General features: G+C 46.4%; 3 protein-coding genes across 3 annotated transcripts; 2 read left to right on the top strand and 1 right to left on the bottom strand.

The window, feature by feature from the left end:
* Positions 1 to 2,105: 2,105 nt before the first annotated feature.
* On the top strand, positions 2,106 to 2,321 carry N7481_001314 (uncharacterized protein; the record flags this gene model as incomplete). The annotated part of the gene is made up of 1 exon (XM_057260533.1): positions 2,106 to 2,321. The coding sequence occupies one exon, from the start codon at positions 2,106 to 2,108 to the stop codon at positions 2,319 to 2,321; it is 216 nt and encodes a 71-aa protein (XP_057128365.1).
* Positions 2,322 to 5,397: 3,076 nt separating this feature from the next.
* Positions 5,398 to 6,137, bottom strand: N7481_001313 (copper/zinc binding superoxide dismutase; the record flags this gene model as incomplete). Its single annotated transcript, XM_057260532.1, has 5 exons — positions 5,398 to 5,403; positions 5,454 to 5,540; positions 5,602 to 5,753; positions 5,804 to 5,983; positions 6,125 to 6,137. 5 exons carry the CDS (start codon positions 6,135 to 6,137, stop codon positions 5,398 to 5,400), a joined length of 438 nt encoding a protein of 145 aa, XP_057128364.1.
* Positions 6,138 to 20,317: 14,180 nt separating this feature from the next.
* On the top strand, positions 20,318 to 22,027 carry N7481_001312 (uncharacterized protein; the record flags this gene model as incomplete). The annotated part of the gene is made up of 6 exons (XM_057260531.1): positions 20,318 to 20,613; positions 20,669 to 20,976; positions 21,037 to 21,581; positions 21,712 to 21,813; positions 21,866 to 21,947; positions 21,999 to 22,027. The coding sequence occupies 6 exons, from the start codon at positions 20,318 to 20,320 to the stop codon at positions 22,025 to 22,027; spliced, it is 1,362 nt and encodes a 453-aa protein (XP_057128363.1).
* Between the last annotated feature and the right edge of the window lie 1,015 nt (positions 22,028 to 23,042).

Here is a 23,042-nt window from a genome sequence, read left to right as displayed (position 1 = left end):
GGGCTCCTCCCAAACCGCTCTAAACCTTGCTATAGCAATTGCAATATTCACAATCAGAATGAGGGATAAAAGGCTTAGGGACCGGTGTAATCGCAATTAATAATATGATGAATGCGAAGAATATCTATTTATCATTGGTACATTTCATTAAAAAGTGATTTGTTTTCGCTATGAGGACCAGATCGACGAGTACCAACTAACATGCCCCGAATTCCTAACTGTTGCGAGCAATATTTATCATAAGCATCTTGCATGGCTATCTCCGCGGACCTCATGGTAAGTTCTTCAATTTTAACTCCGTAGATTCCAACAGAGCTCATGACTAAATCATCAAAGGCTGAGAGCGAATCGACGGCACGGATATCTACGACATACCGGAATGTCACGAGTAACCACATCGTAATTTAATTCCGACTTCTGGTGGGGTTTGCCTTCCTATGCTCTCTTAAGACCTACCGTAGGCTGGTCAAATAACAGTAAAGCTCTGTTAAAAAAGGACCGGAAGTATCGCAAGCTCCGAAATGCTGTACTTCCGCAGGGCAGTAGAGACAAGATTTTAAGAAATCGTTGTCTGTCGTTGCATAGAGTCTATTGAGGAGTGCGTTGGATATGACTAGTTAAAAACTTTAGTACCTGTTCTTGTACGTGCGACATCATTCTACCTACATCAGTGTGTATAAAGAGACAAATGTGTGAATAACTCCAGCCCAGATATTTGGACTATTGGGAGTACTGAATGATGAATTTGCACCAATGATTAAGTGAAATTGTCTCCGCGATCACAGAGCGTGATAATTGGATTTTCTGGCTATGTAATCTATTTTGGTACCGGGGTGTCTCTTCCAGGCCAGAAATCAGTCACTCAATGGCGGAGGACGGTAACCTTAGTTCAAGTCTTCAAGTACTGTAAACGATTTCCGAGAGATACGTATATATCAAGGGATTTTGGTAGAAAATTTAATACAAACTTTTCTTATGGCAAAATAATTCCTCAAATGGGTTAGTGTCAGATAGGGCTTTGAAGGCTGCAATGGCGTTTCTAATATGGTTGTACTCTATGGGTACTGCACTGTGCGGGTTACGATCCCTTTCTGTGAACACCAATCTTATAGTATGAATCACGAGAATTTTCGTCGTTCGTCCAAAGTATGGTCGCATAGCTAGGGACCATGAAAATTATGATCCGCCTCCAATTCTGAGCCATCTAGCCCATGAGGCGTGATCTACATTGTTCAAGACTACCCATGGAGACTGCCACCCAGCCCCTGAAAAAGATAGGGACCATCATGGTTTAAAGCCAAGCTAATTGAGCCAACTTTTGATTCCCATAAAAGCAGCAATCGATGTTACTATATTAGTGTGGCGTCAGAGATTCCAGATGATGTCAGAAAATGTTATAAATCAAAGTGCCGAGCTTCAGCCAAGTGGAATCAATCAAGTATTGGCCTCGCCTGCCTTGTATCCTACATACTATTTCAAGGCCCAGACAGACTCTCTTCGCTATCAATTGCAAGAAACTCCGTATGTATTACCGGCAAAAGGCGACTGAAAATTTTCTATAGGGAAATAATCGTCTCCTCGCGAGGGGAAAGTGATCTCCGCACGATTATAAAAACGATACCATTGAGTCATAGCCAACGTCACTCTAAAATGCAAGTCGACTTTGGGGTACGGCCTCGGTGATAGCTCGGCAAATGCAGCTCCTGGATCGTCCACATGCAAAATTTCCTGATCTGGTAATACTAGAATTCCAATCATTCCTCCCCAACTTCAAACCATGTCACACCGCCAGATTGCATGCTCTGGAGCCTAAATGGGCTTTCTGAATCCATTATTCATCCACCCTGACTATGACACTCGACAGCTGATTTGTAGAGAGGTGCTAGGTATGTTGTATCTTGAGAATAGAAAAGACGCAGATATTTCGGCTGAGGCTCGGCCAACAGTGGTTGGAGCGGCTGTACCGTGTGGTCGCAACTTGTCAATTCTGAAAGCTATAAATTGTTAGACTTCTCATCCAGAATCAGCAGGGAACCTGAAATGTTTCAAAGCTACCTTGTCAGATATCTCCCTTCATCTCATTTCCCACGGGTGTTTCCGCAAAAATGAATAAAACAACATCTGTTCATACTCATAGCCTTGCTCTGTCCTCTACAGAGTCCCCACATCCTACTACGGTATTATCGGGTCTCAAGCAACATCTGAAAGCTATGAAGCGTAAATGGGGACCTCTTATGGCTGCTAAGGAGCATTTAGACGACGAATACAACTTTCCTCCTGGCAGATATGCCGGCCAGGACGACTCGAAGGTATTTCGATAATGGTCAGTGCCCACAGCTAAAGAATCGGCTTTGTTCTCTAAACTAACGGTGATCCATGAATATCCAGAAATCCATCTCCTGAATTGGAAGTCACTTAGTCTATTACAAATAGTTGATGTGCTGTCTTCGCAGTTAATGGATATCAGCCCTCGGGATAGACACTCGTCTCAACGAGGGCAGCATATAGTTTTCATAAATTGAACGTTGAAATTTCTTGGCTTATTTCGCTGGCAGTAGAAAATAGCGTAAAGGAGAGCCAATAAGAGCCAGCAAGAGAAGGGGGGACCCTGTTTTGATGTTGGGCTTGTGAAGGACAGGACCAAACGGCACTGTAGCATGTATCTCCACGCTATGGTGTACACCCATAATTAATTAGCGCTCGGCAGCCAAGCGGAAAGAGCAACTATCACTAGTCTATCAGTAAGTTTCCTAATATAAGTCGTCTTTCCTTGGAGCCCATACGTGGATATTTTCAGTACATGTCATCTCAGCCATCAGTAGCGTGGCGGATCCTCGTAATAAAGAAGCTTTCTTAGTAGGCTGGCTTGAAAGCGCTTCAAGTAGAATGTTAGGATACGATACCACAGGCTATCACAGCTCGATCTTGATAGCAAAAGTGGTAAATTCTGGTTTATGAACCTAACTTCATCCTATCGACGCTTTGAATCTGTATTACAATTTGCTAGCAACAACACAAGACGCACCATTGACACCATAGAGCTCTGTGCTTTTGCGTTGCAAATGGTTCAGTCCCTAGGCTATGGTTAGTGTATTTGCGATATCAAGGGGAATGGAACATCACCTTGGTGTCAAGTATAATGACCGGGTCCTCAATAGCGCCATGAGGGACCAAAGAATCGAAGGAGGCATCTGCAACCCTGAGGTTGCATACCTCATGTATGCCGGGCATTGTGTCAACGCTGTCTTGTAAGATGCCCTCCAGAGGCTGTGATGTGTTGCAGGGGCCTATGAAATATGTTAGTGTTATGGTAAGCACGTTTCAGGGGCGAGTGTCTTGCGATATTCAGCCTGACTTTGGACCACTGCAGCCGCTAACGTGTCTTCATATGGATTGGGCTGCATGTTTGACGGGTACCCACGGGTAGAGGCCGACGTAGCTTCACAGCTGTATGGATGGGCTTGACTCAGTATCGAATCATTGGGCTGGCTTTGAGCTTCCATTCTGCAGACCATATGGTCTTTCTCGGGGGAGGGCGGAGTAATCGGAATGGTTTGTTGTGTTCCTTAGCAGCCACCTTCCGTTCCTTTCGTTTCCTCCAGTGTTCTCGCATGACATGTTTGCGAGATTCGGTTTCATTTGCATTGACAAAAAAGAAACGTGGGGTTTTTGTTGTACAGCTGGCGGTTGGTATGAAGCTTGGCATATCGGCAGACATCGTGTCATCGCTATCTTGACATCGCTGTTTTATTTCGGCCATTAAAACACCGTGTATAGTAAAAGTAAGAAATAATTGGACAGGGTAGACATAGGTAAAAAATTACGGAAACAAGCGAGAGTTCTTGAAGGTGAATCGAACAGTCGTAAAAAAAGGTTTCTACTGCGACCCCCCACCCCTGTTGGAAACTTCGACAATAGTCTGACAATATGTCGCCCCGCAATCTTTAGTGCATTGGATTGCAAATGTTTTAGGAGTGACGTATTCTATGAATTTGGTGTAGCGAATTCTACCAGTAGATATTCTCTGCACTACGGTCACTAAAATTGTCCTCGGATCATATTCCGAGGCTCTGGTAATTACTCGGCTTTGTTGAAATGTTAATAGGTAGGTGCTTATAAAGATAGTTCTTTCTTTCATGAGGAGGAACTTCAGTGGGTATTGATTGGTCGGATCAGACTTAAATACTTTCCCGCCTCCGGACGAAAGGCCCCACCTTTACTACTTCTCAAAGGGGTAGTGCAGAGAATATCTAGAACCCAATGCAGAGACCTTTATGGGTCATGCGTCCCACTTGATTTGAGGCTTATAGTTCCTACGCTGAAAATAGCCGCGGAAGGTGCACACGTCACACCTTCTCATGAGGGGGAGAAATTCGTGAGGGGAGAAATCTCGGCCACCGCCCCCCTCCCCTTTCGCAGTATTTTCGCTCGAAATTCGGTGCATGCCACATTTCTATTTACTGGATATGATACTGACTTTGTATATCCCATTGTGCTAGTCGACAGGGCCTTGTCTGTTCTATTTCGTCTACTTACTTGATTGTAATTCAAAGATTCATTATTATTATTGGGGGATTATATGGGCTCATGTATAGAATGCACTTCAACTTCATTTACAATTGACCTGCTAGTTTATACGGACACATAGGGGTTTATTTTCTATGGCCTGACTTTATTTATGGTCTGCGCTATCCTCAGATATAGATATATTCTATTGCCTCAAGCAGCCCGAATGTTCTATGACTCCTCGGATTTGCTCTGTACATATTGCGACAATAGCCTTTCCCATATTTGCCATGGGTGTGCACTGCAGTTTGGTGACTACCCTCCCCCCGGGAATCTTCTCGTAGATGAAGCGTCTCGGCATATAACCCGGGCACCTTGGCATTACGGCATAGACTCATAGTAAATTCATATCAAGTAGATACGCAGAATCAAATGTCGGTAAAAGTGAAGAGAATCTTAACAGTACTATTGTTCCATTCAACCCTCTCAGCTTCCTGCTTCCTGCTTGCTGCTTCCTAAGGAACTAAGTGCTTAATCCTCAATGGGGCGTGCCTGATTATTGCTCTCAGATAATTATAGAGCAACACATCTTGATTAGAGTACCATACAAGGGCCACAGGCGTATTGCAGTACTGGTACATACTACTTTCATTAAAACGTACAGGAAGCCATTGAATGATCGGTCGTGTCATTTTACATAACAAGGCGACTTTTGGTACAGGCGTGAATATGGAAAGTCACTACTGCATCGATGACGCTTGGTCGCCAAGGCTTTATACAGTCGCGCTGCTTCTCGTCGCCACGGTATCGCGCACATTCACAGATGGGAAGGCGTGACTGATTGTACCAAGGTCGACCTGGCAAAAGAACTGGACTCTGCCGCGAGTCCTATTACGCCTGTCGACAATATTAAACAGGAGAGCCTTTTGGTAGGTGCCTCGACTTACCACAAAAAGGACGAGGTCCTGCATTGCCCGTTCTTTTAGATTCTGCGTTATGGCCTTTGCCCAAGTCATCTGTACCAGCGTGAATGACTAAGGTACGCTGACCAGCTTTGTTAGAGTTATATTACTGTCCTGCACAAGCTAAGCTTACACCAAGCACACTTTCCAGGCCAATCAACTTGACGAGGTGGTCCTTCATTGTCCCCTTGGAATTTCCAGCAGCATCGGTCTTGAAGTTTCCTAAGTCGCCGACATGACGTTCAGTGTCGCCTGGTCCACCATGGGCTCTACCGAAGGGGTTGTCTGTTTTAGTGTTAGAGGTAGAACCAGTTTGAAGACAAAGTTTAACAAACAATGGGGGCCAGCAGATGTACAGCCGTTGGTGTTGTCACCAAACTGATGGATATGAAATCCACGCTCGGCATTGGCATCGTTTCCTGTAAGATTCCAGGAAATAGTGGTAGGAAAGTTCTCATCGATTTGCTCAAAGCTTACTACCCCGGTGATTTTCGAGTCACCCCGAACAAGAGCAACTGCGTAGGATTAGTCAGCGATCTTGAACCCCCCCGGCTCGTTCAGTGCTGGTGTGGGTTCCAGGAATGTCCAAGAAAACCAGATGGTACATTTGCAACAACTGAGCAGAGCTGACGACATCGCGAGAGAAGAAGTCTTACCGCCTCGTACCATCTCTGGTTCGCAGGTGTTTTAAGAATGAAGTGTTTCTCTTGATCAGCAGAGCAAGGACGGGAGGGGAACGGTCACGTGAAATTTATTGGATACGTCACACGTGAGCTCAGATTTGAAAGGCCGAGAAAAAATCAGACATGCCACGGGGTGGGGTAGGCTTGGTTTTTGTGTGCATTAGGGGAGCGGAAACAGCGGTCCTGTCGTATCTATTAAAGCTTCCTCAAACTTGAGACATATGATTGATTTTGAATCTAGACAGCCAACAATTTCGTTCCAGCTGGCGCCTGACTACAGTGCGAGGCGATCTAGAACTTCGCAAACGAACAGATATCATTGTTTGGGTTCGACATTGCAAGGGTGCCAACCTCCGCCGCTTCATTTAGTGTTTCCCTATTTGGTAGCACCACAAAATTGGTCCGCCTAGTTTTACGACTTCACAAACGGCTAATCGGGCACTAAGTTCATAGGGTGGTAATCCACCACTCGGACTCAGCTCGGAGTCGGTACGGACGGCACGCCTGTTTCGTATCCTATGCGCTTGACTACAGAGCGACCATGCAGCAGTGGTGAATAGTCAATCAGCTCATCATGGTTTTTCTCCGTGATAACCTGTGTCTCCTGTATATTTCATGACAGTACTTCAGTGGCTAGGTAACGCGAATACGAGAACCCTTTGGTTTGAATTACATACCTTCCACATGACAGCGGAATCTAGGTGGTACAATGCATTTCCACCACAACAACGAAAGCGAACTGACTTTCAACGTAGCATGCGCATAGTTATGAGTATTGCGGGCTTGCTGAGAGCTTTTTAGATACATTGTACTCTATGCTCCTCACATGACAACATGGCTCATTACTGAATGAAGCAAGTTTGATTGGCTGTCATCTGGTATCGGTCTGTTCTCATCGGAGAAAAAGACTTTGCTTGATGATTAAATTAACGTAATTCCTATACGGATGGCGCACACAAGCAGGTGGCGCACCGCAAAACACATAGTAAATGCGATAAATTACCACTTTGTATCTCAACAACCATATCTATTTATGATAAGTTATTAAAAGCACAAAATATAGATAGTATTTCTAGCATCCTGGTGAAGTATGAGCAAAATATTGGAAGTATTAATAGAGATTTATATATTTATGTCCCTGTTGTCAAAATTACGCTGTATTTTATGGTAAAGCATCAAAATAACAATCTAAATTGTTTAAAACTAAGATATGTCATTTTATATACTAGGAAAAGCCTACATTATAATATTCAAGTAAAAGCAAGCCATGGTTGTTGAGATACGAAGTGGTAATTTATTGCATTTACTATGTGTTTTGCGGTGCGCCACCTGCTTGTGTGCGCCATCCGTATAGGAATTACGTTATCTATGCTTTAGGTGAAACGAAAAGTCTTTTTCGTAATAAGAACTGCAAAAACTCAATAGATTTACATCCAAAACCCAAAAACCTACAAAGAGATGGCGATTGATTTCGAAGCCGCGAGGCTCTTATGGGGCTGTGCCAGTGAATCGAACAACGGGGTTGCTCTGTGAAGGATTTTCAATGGCTTTCATCCCGAGGCCATGGACCAAGTCATAGCTTGCTGGAGACAAAGTAAGGAATATTCTTTGCCTCATACAGATCCTTGTGGTCTGATTTGACGATGTCCGCACCCTAGAAGATGTATTAGTTTCCTCGTATGATTGAGCAAAATTGATTGATCACTCACCTTCTCGCCAATCATATATACGGAGTTCTGGATACGGCAGTCTGGAATCACCGGGATAACACAAGCATCCATAACGCGGAGATTGCGCACCCCATGTACTCGGAGCTTAGAGTCGACGACACCTTGATGGATGCTCTTGGACAGTCGCGCCGTACCACAGGGGTCTGTGAATTATGTTAGTGCTGTTGGCAGTCTTGATGCGGGTCGGTCTTACGGAATCCGGTCTGGCTTCGGTCCAAAACAGCCTTGTTCATATCATCGTCGGAATGGAGAGGCATCTTCCAAGGGTATTCCCCAACGACGATGTCTTTGAACCCAGCTCCGTTGGTCAGAACATCGTATGTCCAGCGAACACCCTCGCGCATGGCCAGAATATCCAAATCGTTGGCGAAGAAGTTGAGATTGATGTTGGGCTGTACCAGGGCATTGGAACTGTTCAAGGTAACTTCGCCCTCGGACAGGGACGGAGCAGATCGACAATGACAGTCATGTAACTACCCTTCTCGGGCAATGGGAAGTGCCACTGGAAAGCAGTACTGAAGAGGCCGACAAAGTCAAGCTCGAAGTGCGGCTGACCCGCGGGTCCAAAGGGATCCAGTCCACCATTCGCAGCCTTAGCCTCACGGTAGGCTGGATACTTCTCCAGTCGTTCATCAATGCGAGGGAATCCCACCAGCTCCAAAAAGCCAGAACTGGCAGGACCAGTCTTGTCACGCTGGTAGGTTGCCAGGGCTTTGTCATTCAAAGGACCGGGGCGGAGAATGTGATCATCCAGGCCATATCCATCCTTGATCTGAAGCACGAACGGCACGATGGGGTGGTCCAGGAGATGCTGGCCGACGTGAGGGGAGTCCACGATTGGCTTGATTCCATGCTTCGCTAGTTCCGTGGCAGGCCCGACACCGCTCAACATCAGAAGCTTAGGCGTCTCAAACACGCCTTGAGACACAATCACTTCCCGGCTAGCATAAACACTGGTCTCAGTGTTGGAAGCTTCGCTGACCACAGTGACGCCGGAGCAAATTCGGGTGGTGGGGTCGATAATCAATTGCTTGGACTGGACCCCATAAAGGATCGTCACATTCGGCTTGTTTTTCAAGTACAAGAAACTGCCCTGACGCTCACCACGGTGGATGGTATCCACACAATGCGTGAGACCTTTCATTTCGCCAGAAAAGATATCTTCGGTCAGGGGTTCACCCTTAGAGACCCAAGCTTGAGTAAGGGCGTCGCGGAATGGTTGCATCTCTGGCACCAAGTCGGCATGGGAGATCTGCACAGGACCTCCGGTTCCAATCTTGCTGAGTTCGGCCGGATACAGCTTCTCGTCGTCATGATAAGTGGCACATTTGCGAAGGTAGTCTACACAGCTGTCCCAGTTCCAGTCGCGGCCACCAAAGTCCTCCCAATCGTCAAATGTGGGTTTTGAGCCAGGGATCCAGGTGAAGTAGTTGGCACAAGTACTTCCACCGAGGGCCTTTCCGCGGGTGTTGGGCTTTTCAATGCGCTCGTAATCATCGCGCTTGATCATGGTAGTCTTGTAGGCCCAGTCATATTTGCTTCCACGAAGAGTAAACGCCTTCGATGGCGTGGTGATTTGTTCGATTTGGTCCGGGTTCGGGATACCGGCTTCAACAACCAGAACGCGGACGTCGGGGTTCTCAGCTAGCCGACCAGCAACGGCATTGCCAGCAGTGCCACCACCGACGACGATGAAGTCGTACTCGGAGCCGTTAGAAACGGTTGCCATGATTTAGATCTGTCTGGAAGGCAAATAGAGGAATAGAAGTTGAGCGTTATTCAGTGTCTAGCAGACCTGACGTGCAAACACGCTCTTAGTGAGCCAAGACAGCGAGCTTTATACGGCTAGATCTTCATAGCTGCCGAATTCCGAGCAAGGACATGGTGAGGTCCAGCTCTCACAATGGTAGTACTACCGAATATGGCTATTTGATGGCTCCACTTACTTAAACATCTCAAAAACGCCTTTCTGTAACCTTAATTGTCATTGCGCAGGCATCAGATAGAATGGCAGCAGAGAAATTTGACCCCGCATGAGGGGTAAGGGTTCCCCGCACGATCATGTAAGCAATGCTGGCTGTTCCTTCATCCTGTACGGTGCGCGGGTAGGATGCCGAGTCCGGCGAATACTCGGTGGTGCATCGGCTCACACTAGCTATGGATCTCGGCCCGCCGTTAAGGTTTTACTCGCTTTGCATTGCGCCGGTTTCTATTTGCCCGCAGGCTGTCAGTGTCTAATACGGATTTGTCGCCGTATACGTTCCATCCGTTCTACCCCTCACATCATAGTATCCCCGAGTGCCTCCGGATAATGGCCCTAGTTCTTTGTTATCGAAATGGGCTTCATGTGCCGTCAGAATTTGCTTTAATAAAGGCCAGACTGCCGCCGCCCTAGATATCCATCACAGCACGTGTATTTGGCACCCCAGAACAAAAGATCGCTATGCCAAACCCCACATTCACGCTGGCAGAAGGTACGTTACTTCAATGCCCAACACAATATGCTCCTGCTTATCATTTGAAAGGCCAGCCAATTGCGAACCCATCCGTAAGCACTACATTGCCTACTTTAGGCGGCGGAGGTATCACAACCTTGGGTGATACGCTCCTTATCGAGACGCTCTCGCACTTCAACCGTGAGCGTATTCCTGAAAGGTCAGTGGACAGTCCGCCCTTGAAGTAAATCCAGAGCTAACAATGAGCAGAGTTGTCCATGCCAAAGCTGCTGGAGCGTGGGGAGAGTTCGAAGTCACCAATGATATCTCCTCCATCACGTCGGCCAAATTCCTGAATGGCGTGGGCAAGAAGACTCCGGTGCTTTTTCGTTTAAGTACTACTGGCGGTGAAAAGGGCAGTGCAGACACTGTCCGGGACGTGCGAGGTTTCTCTGTCAAATTTTTTACAGAGGACGGCAATCACGACATTGTAGGGAACCACGTTGTGAGTCTCCATTCCTTGATGTCTTCCTTTTCTTTTTCTAATCCAGTACAAGCCGGTGTTTTTCGTGCGCGATCCAATTCGATTCCCTTCCCTCAACAGAAGTCACAAAAGGCACCCCGCCACGAACCGACCGGATTGGACTATGGTGAGTGTCGTTTAATCTCTCTTCTTGTTGGTGAAGCTAATCGTTCAGTTCTGGGACTTCCATGTCAACCAGCCAGAGAGTGTCCACGCGTTGATGCACTTGTTCGGCTCCCGCGGTATCCCCGATTCGATCCGAAGAGTGACCGGTTTTGGGGTGCATACTTTCAAATTGGTGGCAGCGGACGGTAGGTCCCGGTACTGCAAATTCCACTTCCGACCGACTCAGAGCATCACCCATTTCTCTGAACAACAAGCCACCCGGATGGCTGGAGTGAATGCCGACTTCCATACCCAGGACCTCTGGGATGCCATCTCTCGTAAACAGTTTCCAGCCTGGAAGCTTTACATGCAGGTGATGGAGCCCGAGCAGGCGGAGACATATGGTCGTGCTCTTTTCGACATCACCAAGGTCTGGCCCCACAAGGATTTCCCCTTGATTGAGGTTGGCCAGATGACCCTGAACAAAAATGTACGACCGCCTTTGACGGACGACCAAGGAACGCATGCTGACGAGAACCTAGCCGGAGAATTATTTTGCCGAGATCGAACAAGCGGCCTTTTCACCTTCCAACATGGTCCCTGGGATTGCCATGACACCTGATCCCAGTAAGTGCATACTCAAGTGTCGCGATCGACAAAGCACTAACCCTTCCGCGCTTTAGTGTTACAGGCGCGCATGTTTGCCTACCCTGACGCTCAGCGATACCGCCTGGGGGTAAACTACACACAGCTCCCTCCAAACCGCGCCATTTGCCCTGTTTATGCGCCCTTTGAGCGTGATGGCATGGGTACCGTAACCCGAAACTATGGCGGTGACCCAAATTATGTGCGTAGTACTCTGAGCCCAGGCATACCAAGCCAGGTAGTCTCCGATGTGCGACACACCGAGCGCATCGAATATAATGCTATCCTCGGCCAGAATGAGATTGTGGTTGATGACGAGGATTACGTCCAGCCACGGGAGCTATGGAACAGAGTCTTTGATGAGGCCGAGAAGAGACAGTGGGTGGCAAATGTCTCCGAGACCTTGGAGGAAGTGCCTGCAGAGCTGAAGGAAGCCGTCATGGGGATGTTCAGCGAGGTCGACCCGCGTATTGGGCAAATGATAGGTGCTAAGACTAAGAGTAGCTCGCATCTTTGATAATCTCAATGGTTTGTTCTGGTGTACGGTTATGAAATGGGGAGACTAGGAGTATGATCTGATTAAATGTGGTTATAGTCGCAGTCTTAGCAAACCCGGCTTTTTGAACTATATTCGCTTTTTGACCTGCATTAGTATGGCTTGATAACTAAGCGGGAATTACTGACGCCAAATGTTACCGCGTGCGAAAGCACGTGGCAGTAAGCCATGTCGTTTCCAACAATACTGGACCATGTTGGGGAATTGTTCATTATCCTTGGACATAACATCGCTAGAAATACTTGCGGGTCAACAGCAACTCTAGATACCAGTAAGCATCTCAACGGCCGCGTGGTTCTGGGTTGCATTAATAGGAGAAGCGGGACTTCCCCAAGCAAACCTATGGAATTGGGATAAGTCGCGGGCCGGACAGAAGCGGGGTGAGAACCGTTGAAATCCTACGGTGAATGGTAACAGAGGCAATGTTCATCTGAAAGTTGGTTACCTGATAATGAGGAGCGATGTCGCGCCACTTGAACAGGATCTGGAATTAAGCAGAATCTGGTATCTCATAGCCGACATGTAGCACTTTGGCCTAATGAATCGCATCTGTTGACTTGAATCTGTTCAAAAGGCAGCTAAGTCTCGTTTGCTTCTCCGTACTGACGGTCAATGACCAGCGTAAGTGGCGTGCGGGAATTGAGCAGGGCATTAATTTTCAATGCGGTTAACCTCATGAAACATCTCGCAAATCCAGTCTATGCAGGAATATTGCCTAGTGAATAGCACAACTTCTTTTTGCCTCCAACACTTTCGAGAAGTCTTCTATGTGATTAAAGAAGATTTTAGATATCAGCTAGATGGCTCTCTCAGAAAATAATTTTCAAGCCAACGGGACTCCCTTAGCTGTAGCCCACATTACAAGCACTACATGCCAATGCAGCCTCGGCCTTAACTGTACACCTTGTATTCAAATACGGAAATGTAGATCGGAACGTGGGAATCTCTCGGGAAAATTTCGGGCGGGAAAGTCGGAGTAAGAGGACGACTTGGCTATCGGCCAAGTCCACAGGACATGAATATCATTCATTGGTTCGATAGTATTACTCGATATAGGAAACATAGATACTAATGCTGATAGCGGTCAATCATTTACTTTACATTACTTCAAATCAAAAGGAATAAGTTCTCTTCTATGTGCAGGGTCTTTATGCTAGATAGTTGATGTGACAACATACTGTGGCTGAAAATCTTTCATGGCGCAATCTTGCAATATTGACACATTTCTGCCTGTTTCCGTACTTCGAATAGAGTGAAGGCGATCCCGACCATTAAATTACTCATATCGCGAGAATTCGCGGTACCATACTGGCAGAGTGTACGAGCGGGCTAGATATCTTACAACAAATGACCATATGTAAAAAAATTTCCGGACGCTGAAAAAAAGTAAATGTCATTGATTTGACTCGGACCCCGAGTCGAGGCAAAGGCGAAGTATCTTCTTCTCATTCGGACAGTGGTCTTGTCGATATTTTAAGCATACTCCTATACATTCAATCGAGCTTGTCCCTTGAGTGGGATACTAGATAAATGGAAAAGCTTCTTCCACCGTTGGACTGAAGAAGCTCGCGACGCGTGAGTTGCTCTGCCACTATTGAAATCGGAAGCGACCATCGGAGTGAACGTGGAAGCTGCTGAGTGTAGGTCATAAAAGGTTTGTCGACATAGTGGACAGCTTGCATCTCGCTTGCACATCCATTTTTCAATACATGGCTGGTGGAAGAGGTGTTTGCACGGGAGCTGCCTAAAGATTGACTGGGAGCTCATTTCCTCAAAACACAGATTGCAGGTCTCTGGATTGTGAGATGCCAAAAATGATCAGCACCGGAAAATGCAGAAATAAACCCTTTTTCCAGTGGCCTTACCATCGTCTGAATTTCCAGGGCCCTTGTAACAGGGCATTGAAGCTAGCACCCGACTGTTCATCGGTCGCAGTGCTCCTTTCGTTATAGAAGGCTGATTTGAGTACATGGTAGACATCGTGCGGGGTCCTGTCAGCGGTTGGTGTAGGAATTGAGGTATTTACCGCTAAAGCAAGGATCGGACTCTCCAATTTGGCAAGAGGTTTTGGTTCTAGTCCTTGCCCTATATCTTTATATCCCGCTTTACTACTGTGGCAAATTTATGGAACAGCCTTTGACGCTTAGCTACGTATGTAATGATGCGCTGTCCGGCTTTTTTCAAAGCATAAAGTGTCACTGCGGCTATTGGTCGGCATTTGTTCGGGGAAAATAGCATTACCAGAACGGGTTACTGGCACAAAAATTTCTCCTCATGCGGAGTGGATGGGGTGCGGAGATCTTCTTTTCAAATAGCATGGAAAATACCACAACTATCGCCAAATCTTACCGGCACCGCAGATTCTTTTGATAGTGCCAAAGATGTCATCTGCCTAGAACTGTCGGCATTCTCGGCCGGTCTGGAACCCTTCATTGAATCATCAATAGAGAAAAATGCGGTATTGCAATGTGATTATTGATTCTTCAATATCAACTCGTACCTCAGGGCTCCAATTTTTCTTCGCGGGTCGACGATAAATTTGCGGTCACCCCATAGTTTATCTATTCATCGAAATTTTCAGCTCAACAGGATTCTTTCTCTGATATGCTAGATGAGTAGTTTTGTGTGACAGATGAGATCAGATGAAATCCAAAGAGGAAACTCAATGGATTGGTTCAAACTAAAAATATTGAGTTAAATTGCATGATATTTAAGTCATAAAGCTTTATCACCTGTAGATTGTGGCTTTTAAAAGCAGTGGACTCGAGCGTTTTATTGGCTGCTACTCTTACCTGTCGGGGACCCGGTGTCCAATCCATAAATATGGACAACTTTCAATGTTCACCGGTACTGCTTATCAAAGGACAATTATTGAATTATGGATATCTATCGAACAATCACTACGTTTGATTAATTTCTAACTTATCATCTCAAGGTGATCCTCAAATAACTTCTTTGACCACGCGTAGAGCTCAAGTCAATTGAGAAACACCCTGTATGGCTTATCTTTGCTTATTCAACAGATTCGGGCCTCGCTACCGACAGACGTCAAATGGAAATCTCTTTTACTGAGCTTAGGTCCATCGAGGATGGAACACAGCTCGTAAAAATGTAGGCACTCAATTCAAACAATAGCATGTCCGGGTCTCCAGAGAAGCGATTTTTGTTACCAGTCGTCATTCTGTGCTCATCGATCTCGGTAAAAACCTTCTCGTCGCTGTCGCCCATTCTCTGGAGTGACAAAGGGTTGATGAAGCCTTCCACTACCTGGCCGACATCGCGAGGTCCGTGAGGCTCCCAAATTCTACCCACAAAAGGTTCCAAAGTAGACTTACAGCCTGAAATTGAGGTTTTCCGGCTGCTTTCGTTATAAAAGGGGGAGCTGGGTAAGAACGGTGATGGAATGACCGGGCCTTGTGAGAGGGCACTTAATCTGGAGAGCAGGTCGTCTATGAATGGCTGCCCATTAAGCTTGGGTATTACCTGATCACCTGGCCAGCGATCGCCAGTGGTGGCTCGTCGGTAGAGATTCCGGAAACCATCAATAAGCCATTCCTGTTGTTGGACGAATCTGTTGACCATATGGGTGTTAGCTAGGTGGTCAAATGTAAGCTTCTGAGAAAAGTGCAAACGGACTCCCTGGGGCATGTGCTGTGATGTGTTTTATATTGATTCCGAAAGACACACATGCCTTCTTCGTCCGGCACCGGGAACAAGGCTTTCCTCCATCACACTTGGCAAAAGTCAATTGAACTGGCAGTATGATGATTGCTTATTTATCGCGTTCTCACTGAATACATACCTTGGATTTATGCACGCGGCATCGGTCGCACGCCATATGTACCCTTCTGCAGACATTATGGTGAAGATGACCGGCGGCTTTTGGCGAGGATTGAGTTCCACATGCCTTCATGAGCGTCGATTCCATATGTATCAGGGAGGGTAATCGTATTGAAGATATCGACTTCTCGATGCTCACAGCGCGACGTTATGAAAGCGGTAGGCAATCTAACCGTTTTGCTTGCACCAATCAGGCAATACCTATGGTGCGGTAGATTGATATCTGCCAGGTTGTATTTATAATAGCGCAAAAAAAAAAAAAAAACGGAAATGGCGGCATATGGCGAGGTATTTTACCTCAATCCAGTGTTAGTGGCGAAAAGAACATCGAATTTTACCCGGCCGCCGAGCAATCACCGAACCTTGCGTCTTCACCATCCCACTTAGTATTGACGGGCTTATAACTTCTCAAGGAATCCTCGGATTCATTCAAAACCGAGTAAATCATCGCCTTCAGAGAGCAGGCTATCGGTAGAAGACTTTGCAGAAAATCATCTACAGCAATATGACTCCAAATGTTCCACCCAGCCACTCTTCCTTGGCACACTTCTTGCGATTTATCGCGACAGCAGGTACGTAAATTTTTTATTTTATTTCGCGTACTATGCAATGACATCTTCCATGTGTGTATCATTGCTATCTACACCATTCTTTTCCGGATTCCCATGCCTTTACAACAAAGCCTTACAAAGTCGAAGATCTATCAAACTAACTACTCTCTCTGGTGATATACAGCTGGTCGTGACAAGATTTTACGTACCTTGCAATACTTCTCCCGCTTTTGCTGCTGGTACCTTTGCCGTACAAAGAAGCCGCATTCTATCATCCATCCATTTGAAGTGATAAAGAGGGAATTCAAAATAACTCGCAAAATTCTACGAGTTGGAAGTTTCGTCGAAAAGTTCAATGCTGCTTCCAGTGCCCTGAAGAGGAAGAGTCCCATGGACCCTGTGCTCCGTTACCTTACTGTCGTCGGTCATCTCGGCTATGGTAGTTATCTTGCCCTCGACACCATCACCCTCATAGATGTTATTGGATTGCGAAATATGGCCGTTACCAAGAGTCTCCAGAGGCTTGCCTATCGTGCTTGGATGGCGGGATTAACCTGCAATGCCGTGGCAAGTATCTACACATTGTGGAAATTGCAACAAAGGGAGAAGACTGTGAATCGTAAAGAGGGCGATGGAGCCATCGAGGCGAGAAAAATCAATAGGTTCGTTTCTCATGGATATATTCTCAATTCAGCGAGCTGACTCTTTGAAGGGAACGCTCCAACACACGTGTTCAACTAATCTCGACCGTATGCGATTTAATCATACCCATTTCCGAACTCAAATTCGCCAACATCGACGATGGGCTTGTTGGCATGACCGGTTCCATTAGCAGCTTGATTGGTATATGGTTTCAATGGCGAAAAACTGCAGACCCACGAAGATGATGGGGCTGAAGCCCAAGGGTCAGGCAGAAGCTCCGTTTGTAGGGCATCTAGGGGCGCGTTTCACCGCGTTCACTCTTCGGTTGCCCCCGAATCCATGAAACGAGATTTCAAATTCCGTGATTACGTTCGTAAAGACAGCCTTCTTCGGACGACATTTGTAATTTTATTTAGTGCAATTATCCCGTAACTCTCGCATATAAATATTCATCGGTAGTTGCTACTGATGTTTGTGACCTAGGTCCTGCTTTATCCACCTCAGGTCTTCATATCAGTCTGGATTTGCAGAGAAATCGGAAGGCTTGGATCAAAGAAAGAAAGATCCTTAAAATAAATATTCCAAGACATTCGGCTCTGCCGAAAAATCATTCACAGAATATATTGGGTTAAATATGCTCTGTTTAGAGATCAAATTTGCTAACAACTTACGAGGCTATTTCTGTTTCCATTAGCAGTCCTTTCTAGACAGAATTAAACGACCGCCAATTTTCATTTATGCTTTTCTAGAAGTGCTACTTATCCAGTCTGTCTTCTGTGTATCTTTCATTACAGTATGTATTTTCAGTGGCTAGGTACTGAATATGAGAAGCGCTGTGTTACCAAATCGTTCGATTACGCTCATACGCAGAATGGTCAAGACAGATCGGATAGATGAGGATATACCGATCAGACACTGAAACTGTCAGCCGAAAATTCATTTTTACGTGGGAGTTGGAAAAAACTCACAATGGCAAAAACAAGAAATGTGAACAAGATATTGAGATAAAACGTCACGCGCCATCCACGAGGCATAAAGTAGAATTGTTGGTTTTGCATTAGATCAAAGCATCTCGACTGGCCGAGAGATGAATGATAAGTTCAATCTGGGGATGTAGCAAGATCATTTGAGCTCGCCTAACTGTACAATGGTATGGCGGTTAAATCAACATAATGCGAACCAGTTAAGATACCTACCTACAAGACTTCTCTATAGAACACGATACTCGTGGTAACCCTTCCAAGCAGTGTTTAAGACTTTGCCTTTATTATTTCGTTACAGCTACCAAGGAGGCACATCGTATCCAGTGACCAGCAAATTTGGGGTCCTTTATTTTATAGCCATCATCGCAGGCATTCGTGAGTCACTGATCCATAAGATACGAAGCCAATTTTAAGTGACTCTGCTAGGCGTTCTATTGGTTCAAACACATCTACCGCATTCAAGGCCCTCTCCCGAGATTCTGCCGAGATTCTGCCGTAAATTTGATTGGCTTTCATTTGGAATGACAAGGTTCCAAATTATGGTTCCATGGAAAGGTCAGTTATTCCATGCATTCGTAAGCAGCTAATCATGCGCTGCCGTCAAATAAAAACATTATCTGTGTGATCTAGACTCGGGGAGTATTTGTAATGATTTTGGCCTAGTGCCCATCCCCTTGTTTGCTCATATCAAGCTGATTCAACATGGAACTTTTGTTTCGGAACGAAGAGAGCCTGCTTGGAAATACGTTCTAGTTCTCAAGTGTATAGCGCTACTCGAACCACAGGCCAGACACCTCACTGGGTTTCCCGGCAATGCCGGCCAGGCCCTCGCCGGGGCTGATGATCTTTGGTGCCGTAATAGGTATGAGGGAATTGGAAAGATCAGCTATTAGTAATCATATTGTCTTGCGGTCAAATCCGGAACGAAGCCCTGAAGTTTGATAAACAACATGTGCCATCATCAATTGAATACGTATCGAACGGCGATAGTACAGTTATGAGATCATGCGCAGAGCTTGGCAGTCCGTGTCTACGGTATTGACTTGGCGCCCTCTCATACGTCTTAGGATAGGAGCTGCACATACTCTCTCTCTAAGAGTATTTAATTCAATATGACCAAGTGTCTGTGAGTTGAGTTCATGTACAACATGAACCGGGTTTGCATGGGTTCCATTTCTTCAATAAAAGCTCATCCTTCATAGGCTGAGGCAAATGGCGGATTATTCTTTTCTACGATCCCATAGAATGCTAGAGGTTCCGGTTGATGGAGCCTCTAATCAGGCGGACGAGACGCTTGAATAATGACGCAGCGGGCTAAGAAATGTCTAGATAGCCTGTATTTGCACGCTCGATTCCCGTCGGTAATGTGCCTAGTCGAGATAAGAAATGCGGTCCTGCAGATTGGCCATATAAGACCATAGTTAACCGGTGTTCGTTTCAAGGGCTAAGGCTTGTAGTAGCCCCAAAGACGAATCTCAGTGATATTTCCCGGTCTAAGAGGCCGCATAGACGTGATCCGCTCCGGGTTATATTGGACGAACCTCCCATAACTAACGCCGCTATGTGGTGACACCAGATGCTGCAAACGAATTGCAAAGGATAGAATGCATTCTAACTGGGACCGGTGGTGGCTTTTCTCATTTACCTTGCGTCCACAGGTTGAAGCGGACATTTCAATAGCTCTTAGACATACCTTAACATTATGTAGTCAATCCTGCATCAGAAAGCACCATGGCTACCCGACACGCTACCCTTAGCTCGCGCAAGTGGAGATGCGTTGAATCATCACCATGGCTAGTATGGTCGTATCCTAATTAATTCAGATCAGTAATACCCACACTGGCTTACCGGTATCGCTGAGTAATTAGGTGAGTGATCAAGTTGATAAGTCACGAGGCGCGAACCCACCCCCCCCTCGCCCGAAACTCCTCCGAGATTATCCCATCACCCTTCTCTGTCTGTCTGGGGCTTCTTGCTACAGTTATGAGCCAAAGGACGGATTAACAAGAATGAATAAGATCATTTGGGCCAGACCCGCCCATTTTCCAAAAAGCGATCCGATTCCGGAAATTTTCGCTGAAGCTGATATCGTGAACAGTAATTGATTCGTAGAACCCCAGTTAGCTCACCAATATCCCCTTGGTAAATCCAGCACTATGGAAAGTGGTCAAAATATCTCTCCTCGCAAAGATGAGTTGGCTGCGCAGGCTCAAGTCCTTTCCACCTCACCCACAGCTTCATTCCACTCTCTCTCAAGCCAGGCTTCTACTCTCCAACGGATTATCCCCATGGGCAATGCCAAGCACTCCAAGCCATTTTCGGCCGGGAATATCAAGGTCCTACTGCTGGAGAATGTGAGCCAGACTGGCCGAGATATCCTGTCTGCGCAGGGCTACCAAGTGGAATTCGTCAAGTCTTCGCTCCCCGACGATCAGCTCATTGAGAAGATTCGGTTCGACCTCCTCCTATATCAGCCGGAATCCGTCGCTGACCCGTATCGATAATAGCGACGTTCATGTAATCGGCATTCGTTCGAAGACTAAGCTCTCTAAGCATATTCTGAAGGAGGCCAAGAACCTGGCCGTCATCGGATGCTTTTGCATCGGTACCAACCAGGTCGGCCTTCAGTATGCCACCAATCATGGCATTGCAGTCTTCAACTCGCCATTCAGCAACTCCCGCAGTGTTGCAGAGCTAGTTATTGGAGAGATAATTGCCCTCGCACGCCAGTTGGGCGACCGCTCAAGCGAAATGCACAACGGAACCTGGAACAAAGTGAGTAGCAGGTGCTGGGAGATCCGAGGCAAGACATTGGGTAGGCACGCATACTTGGCTGTACGGTCTTAGTTTACCAATTGCCGACTGACTCTCTTAGGTATCGTCGGATATGGTCACATCGGTGCCCAGTTGTCCGTATTGGCAGAGTCTTTGAGTATGTCGGTCATATTCTACGACGTGCTCAACCTGATGCCCCTCGGAACGGCCCGTCAGGCCGAGACATTGGATGCTCTGTTGGCCGAGGCTGACTTTGTAACTTGCCACGTGCCCGAGCTCCCCGAGACAAAAGACATGTTTGGTCCAAAGCAATTTAACCAAATGAAGGCAGGAAGTTACCTGATCAATGCAAGCCGTGGCACAGTGGTTGATATCCCTTCGCTCATTGCTGCCATGCGAAGTGGCAAGGTTGCAGGTGCTGCGCTGGATGTATACCCAAACGAGCCCACCGGGAACGGCGACTACTTCAACAACGACCTCAACAACTGGGGAGCTGATTTACGTTCCCTCAAGAACCTAATTTTGACACCCCACATTGGAGCCAGCACCGAGGAGGCCCAAAGTGCGATTGGCGTCGAAGTTGCCCAGGCTCTGACCCGTTACGTCAACAAAGGTACCACCCTGGGTGCTGTTAACCTGCCCGAAGTCAATCTCCGCCCCCCCACCCAAGCAGGAGCTCAATCACGCACGCGTGAGTTTCCCTGTCTATGAGGCTGTGATTTGTTGGTATGATTCATTTGAAAGATCGATATCATAACCGTGCAACCATTTCTAGGTTATCTACATTCATATGAACATTCCTGGCGTGCTGAGAAAGGTGAACGAAATCATTGGCGACCATAATGTCGACAAGCAAATGACCGACAGCAGAGGCGACGTAGGTTCTATTCTTCCGTTTTTCACGTGGCAGAGTTGCTAACTACGTCCAGGTTGCTTACTTAATGGCTGATATCAGCGATGTGGACACAGCCAACATCCAGAGCCTGTATGAGAGACTCGACAGACTTCCCTGTAAGAGTCCCCTGCCAAAAATTTACACACGTCGATTCTCACCTCTTCTAGCTCGAATCTCAACCCGCATTTTGTACTAGTCGAGCAAATATTTCTCTACTGTAATAAACTTTTCGCGCCTGAATCCCCGACGTTCGGTTTTTATGAATCAAGGGGACCCTTCCAGGAGGTCTCTTAAACCAGGCTGGATATACAAAGAAATCCAAGACAACAAGGCAAACTTAACTAGTTCGGCGCTGTAAAAGGGGTGTGGCGAGGTGGCCCACTATGCAGGAATCTAGATTTGCATCCACTATCGCTTTCTGTTGAAATATCTCGCACCGACTCCACATGGCAAAGTACTAAGAGTCATACTTGAACTAGGCCAAAAAAACTCCTATAGGTGATTAATCCCATACCACGTGAACTCAGGATCTTCCTGGCCGAGGGACTAGAGCTCGAGGTCCAACCTTTTGAGAGACCTTCAATACCACGTTTCAAAACATTAGACCATATATCGGGATTCGGCTGCCATTTGCTGTCTCGTCCAAGGATAAAGCAGATTCTATGAGACTAGCGTATGAATACTTCATCACAAGTGGCATATGTGCTGTAGTTAATGAATTGGCAGATGTGTTTCTACAATCAACAACTGTTTTCATGTAGTGATTGGCAATGGACCAATTTTTCCCAGAGATGTCCTTACGAGAACCGAACGGGCGAAACATGCGGTTTGATGCTGGTTGATGTCGCCAATCAAGACAAACGAATATGCCGTTTGTGTGACGCTATTGGGAGAAAGACTCGTCGACGAACGGCCCAGCTGGAACGCCTAGAACGGTGGAAACATAGAGAAGCGGCTTTGGCCGCCTCCGGGGAGAAAGCGCGTAAGCTGGTAGTTGATCTTGACTACGAGCTGTGGCTTCTACAACAAAAAAGAAAGTACCGGAGGACATATTCTTCTAGAAGTGTTCCTCTAAACAAAAACCGGCAATTGAGAGGTGAAAATTGGGAATAATGCAAGTACCAAAGTATTCAACTCCTCGAATGAGTTCTCGAGCTATCTCCGTGAAATTAATCTTCCAGTTCCCAAAAATGACAGTACCACATCCCTCT

This window comes from Penicillium waksmanii (assembly GCF_028829765.1).
Source record: "Penicillium waksmanii strain IBT 27052 chromosome Unknown utg000001l:1.0-4852451.0:1.0-4856178.0, whole genome shotgun sequence".
In the NCBI taxonomy this organism is placed as follows: Eukaryota; Fungi; Ascomycota; class Eurotiomycetes; order Eurotiales; family Aspergillaceae; genus Penicillium; species Penicillium waksmanii.
This window is presented reverse-complemented; position numbering and strand designations above follow the sequence as displayed.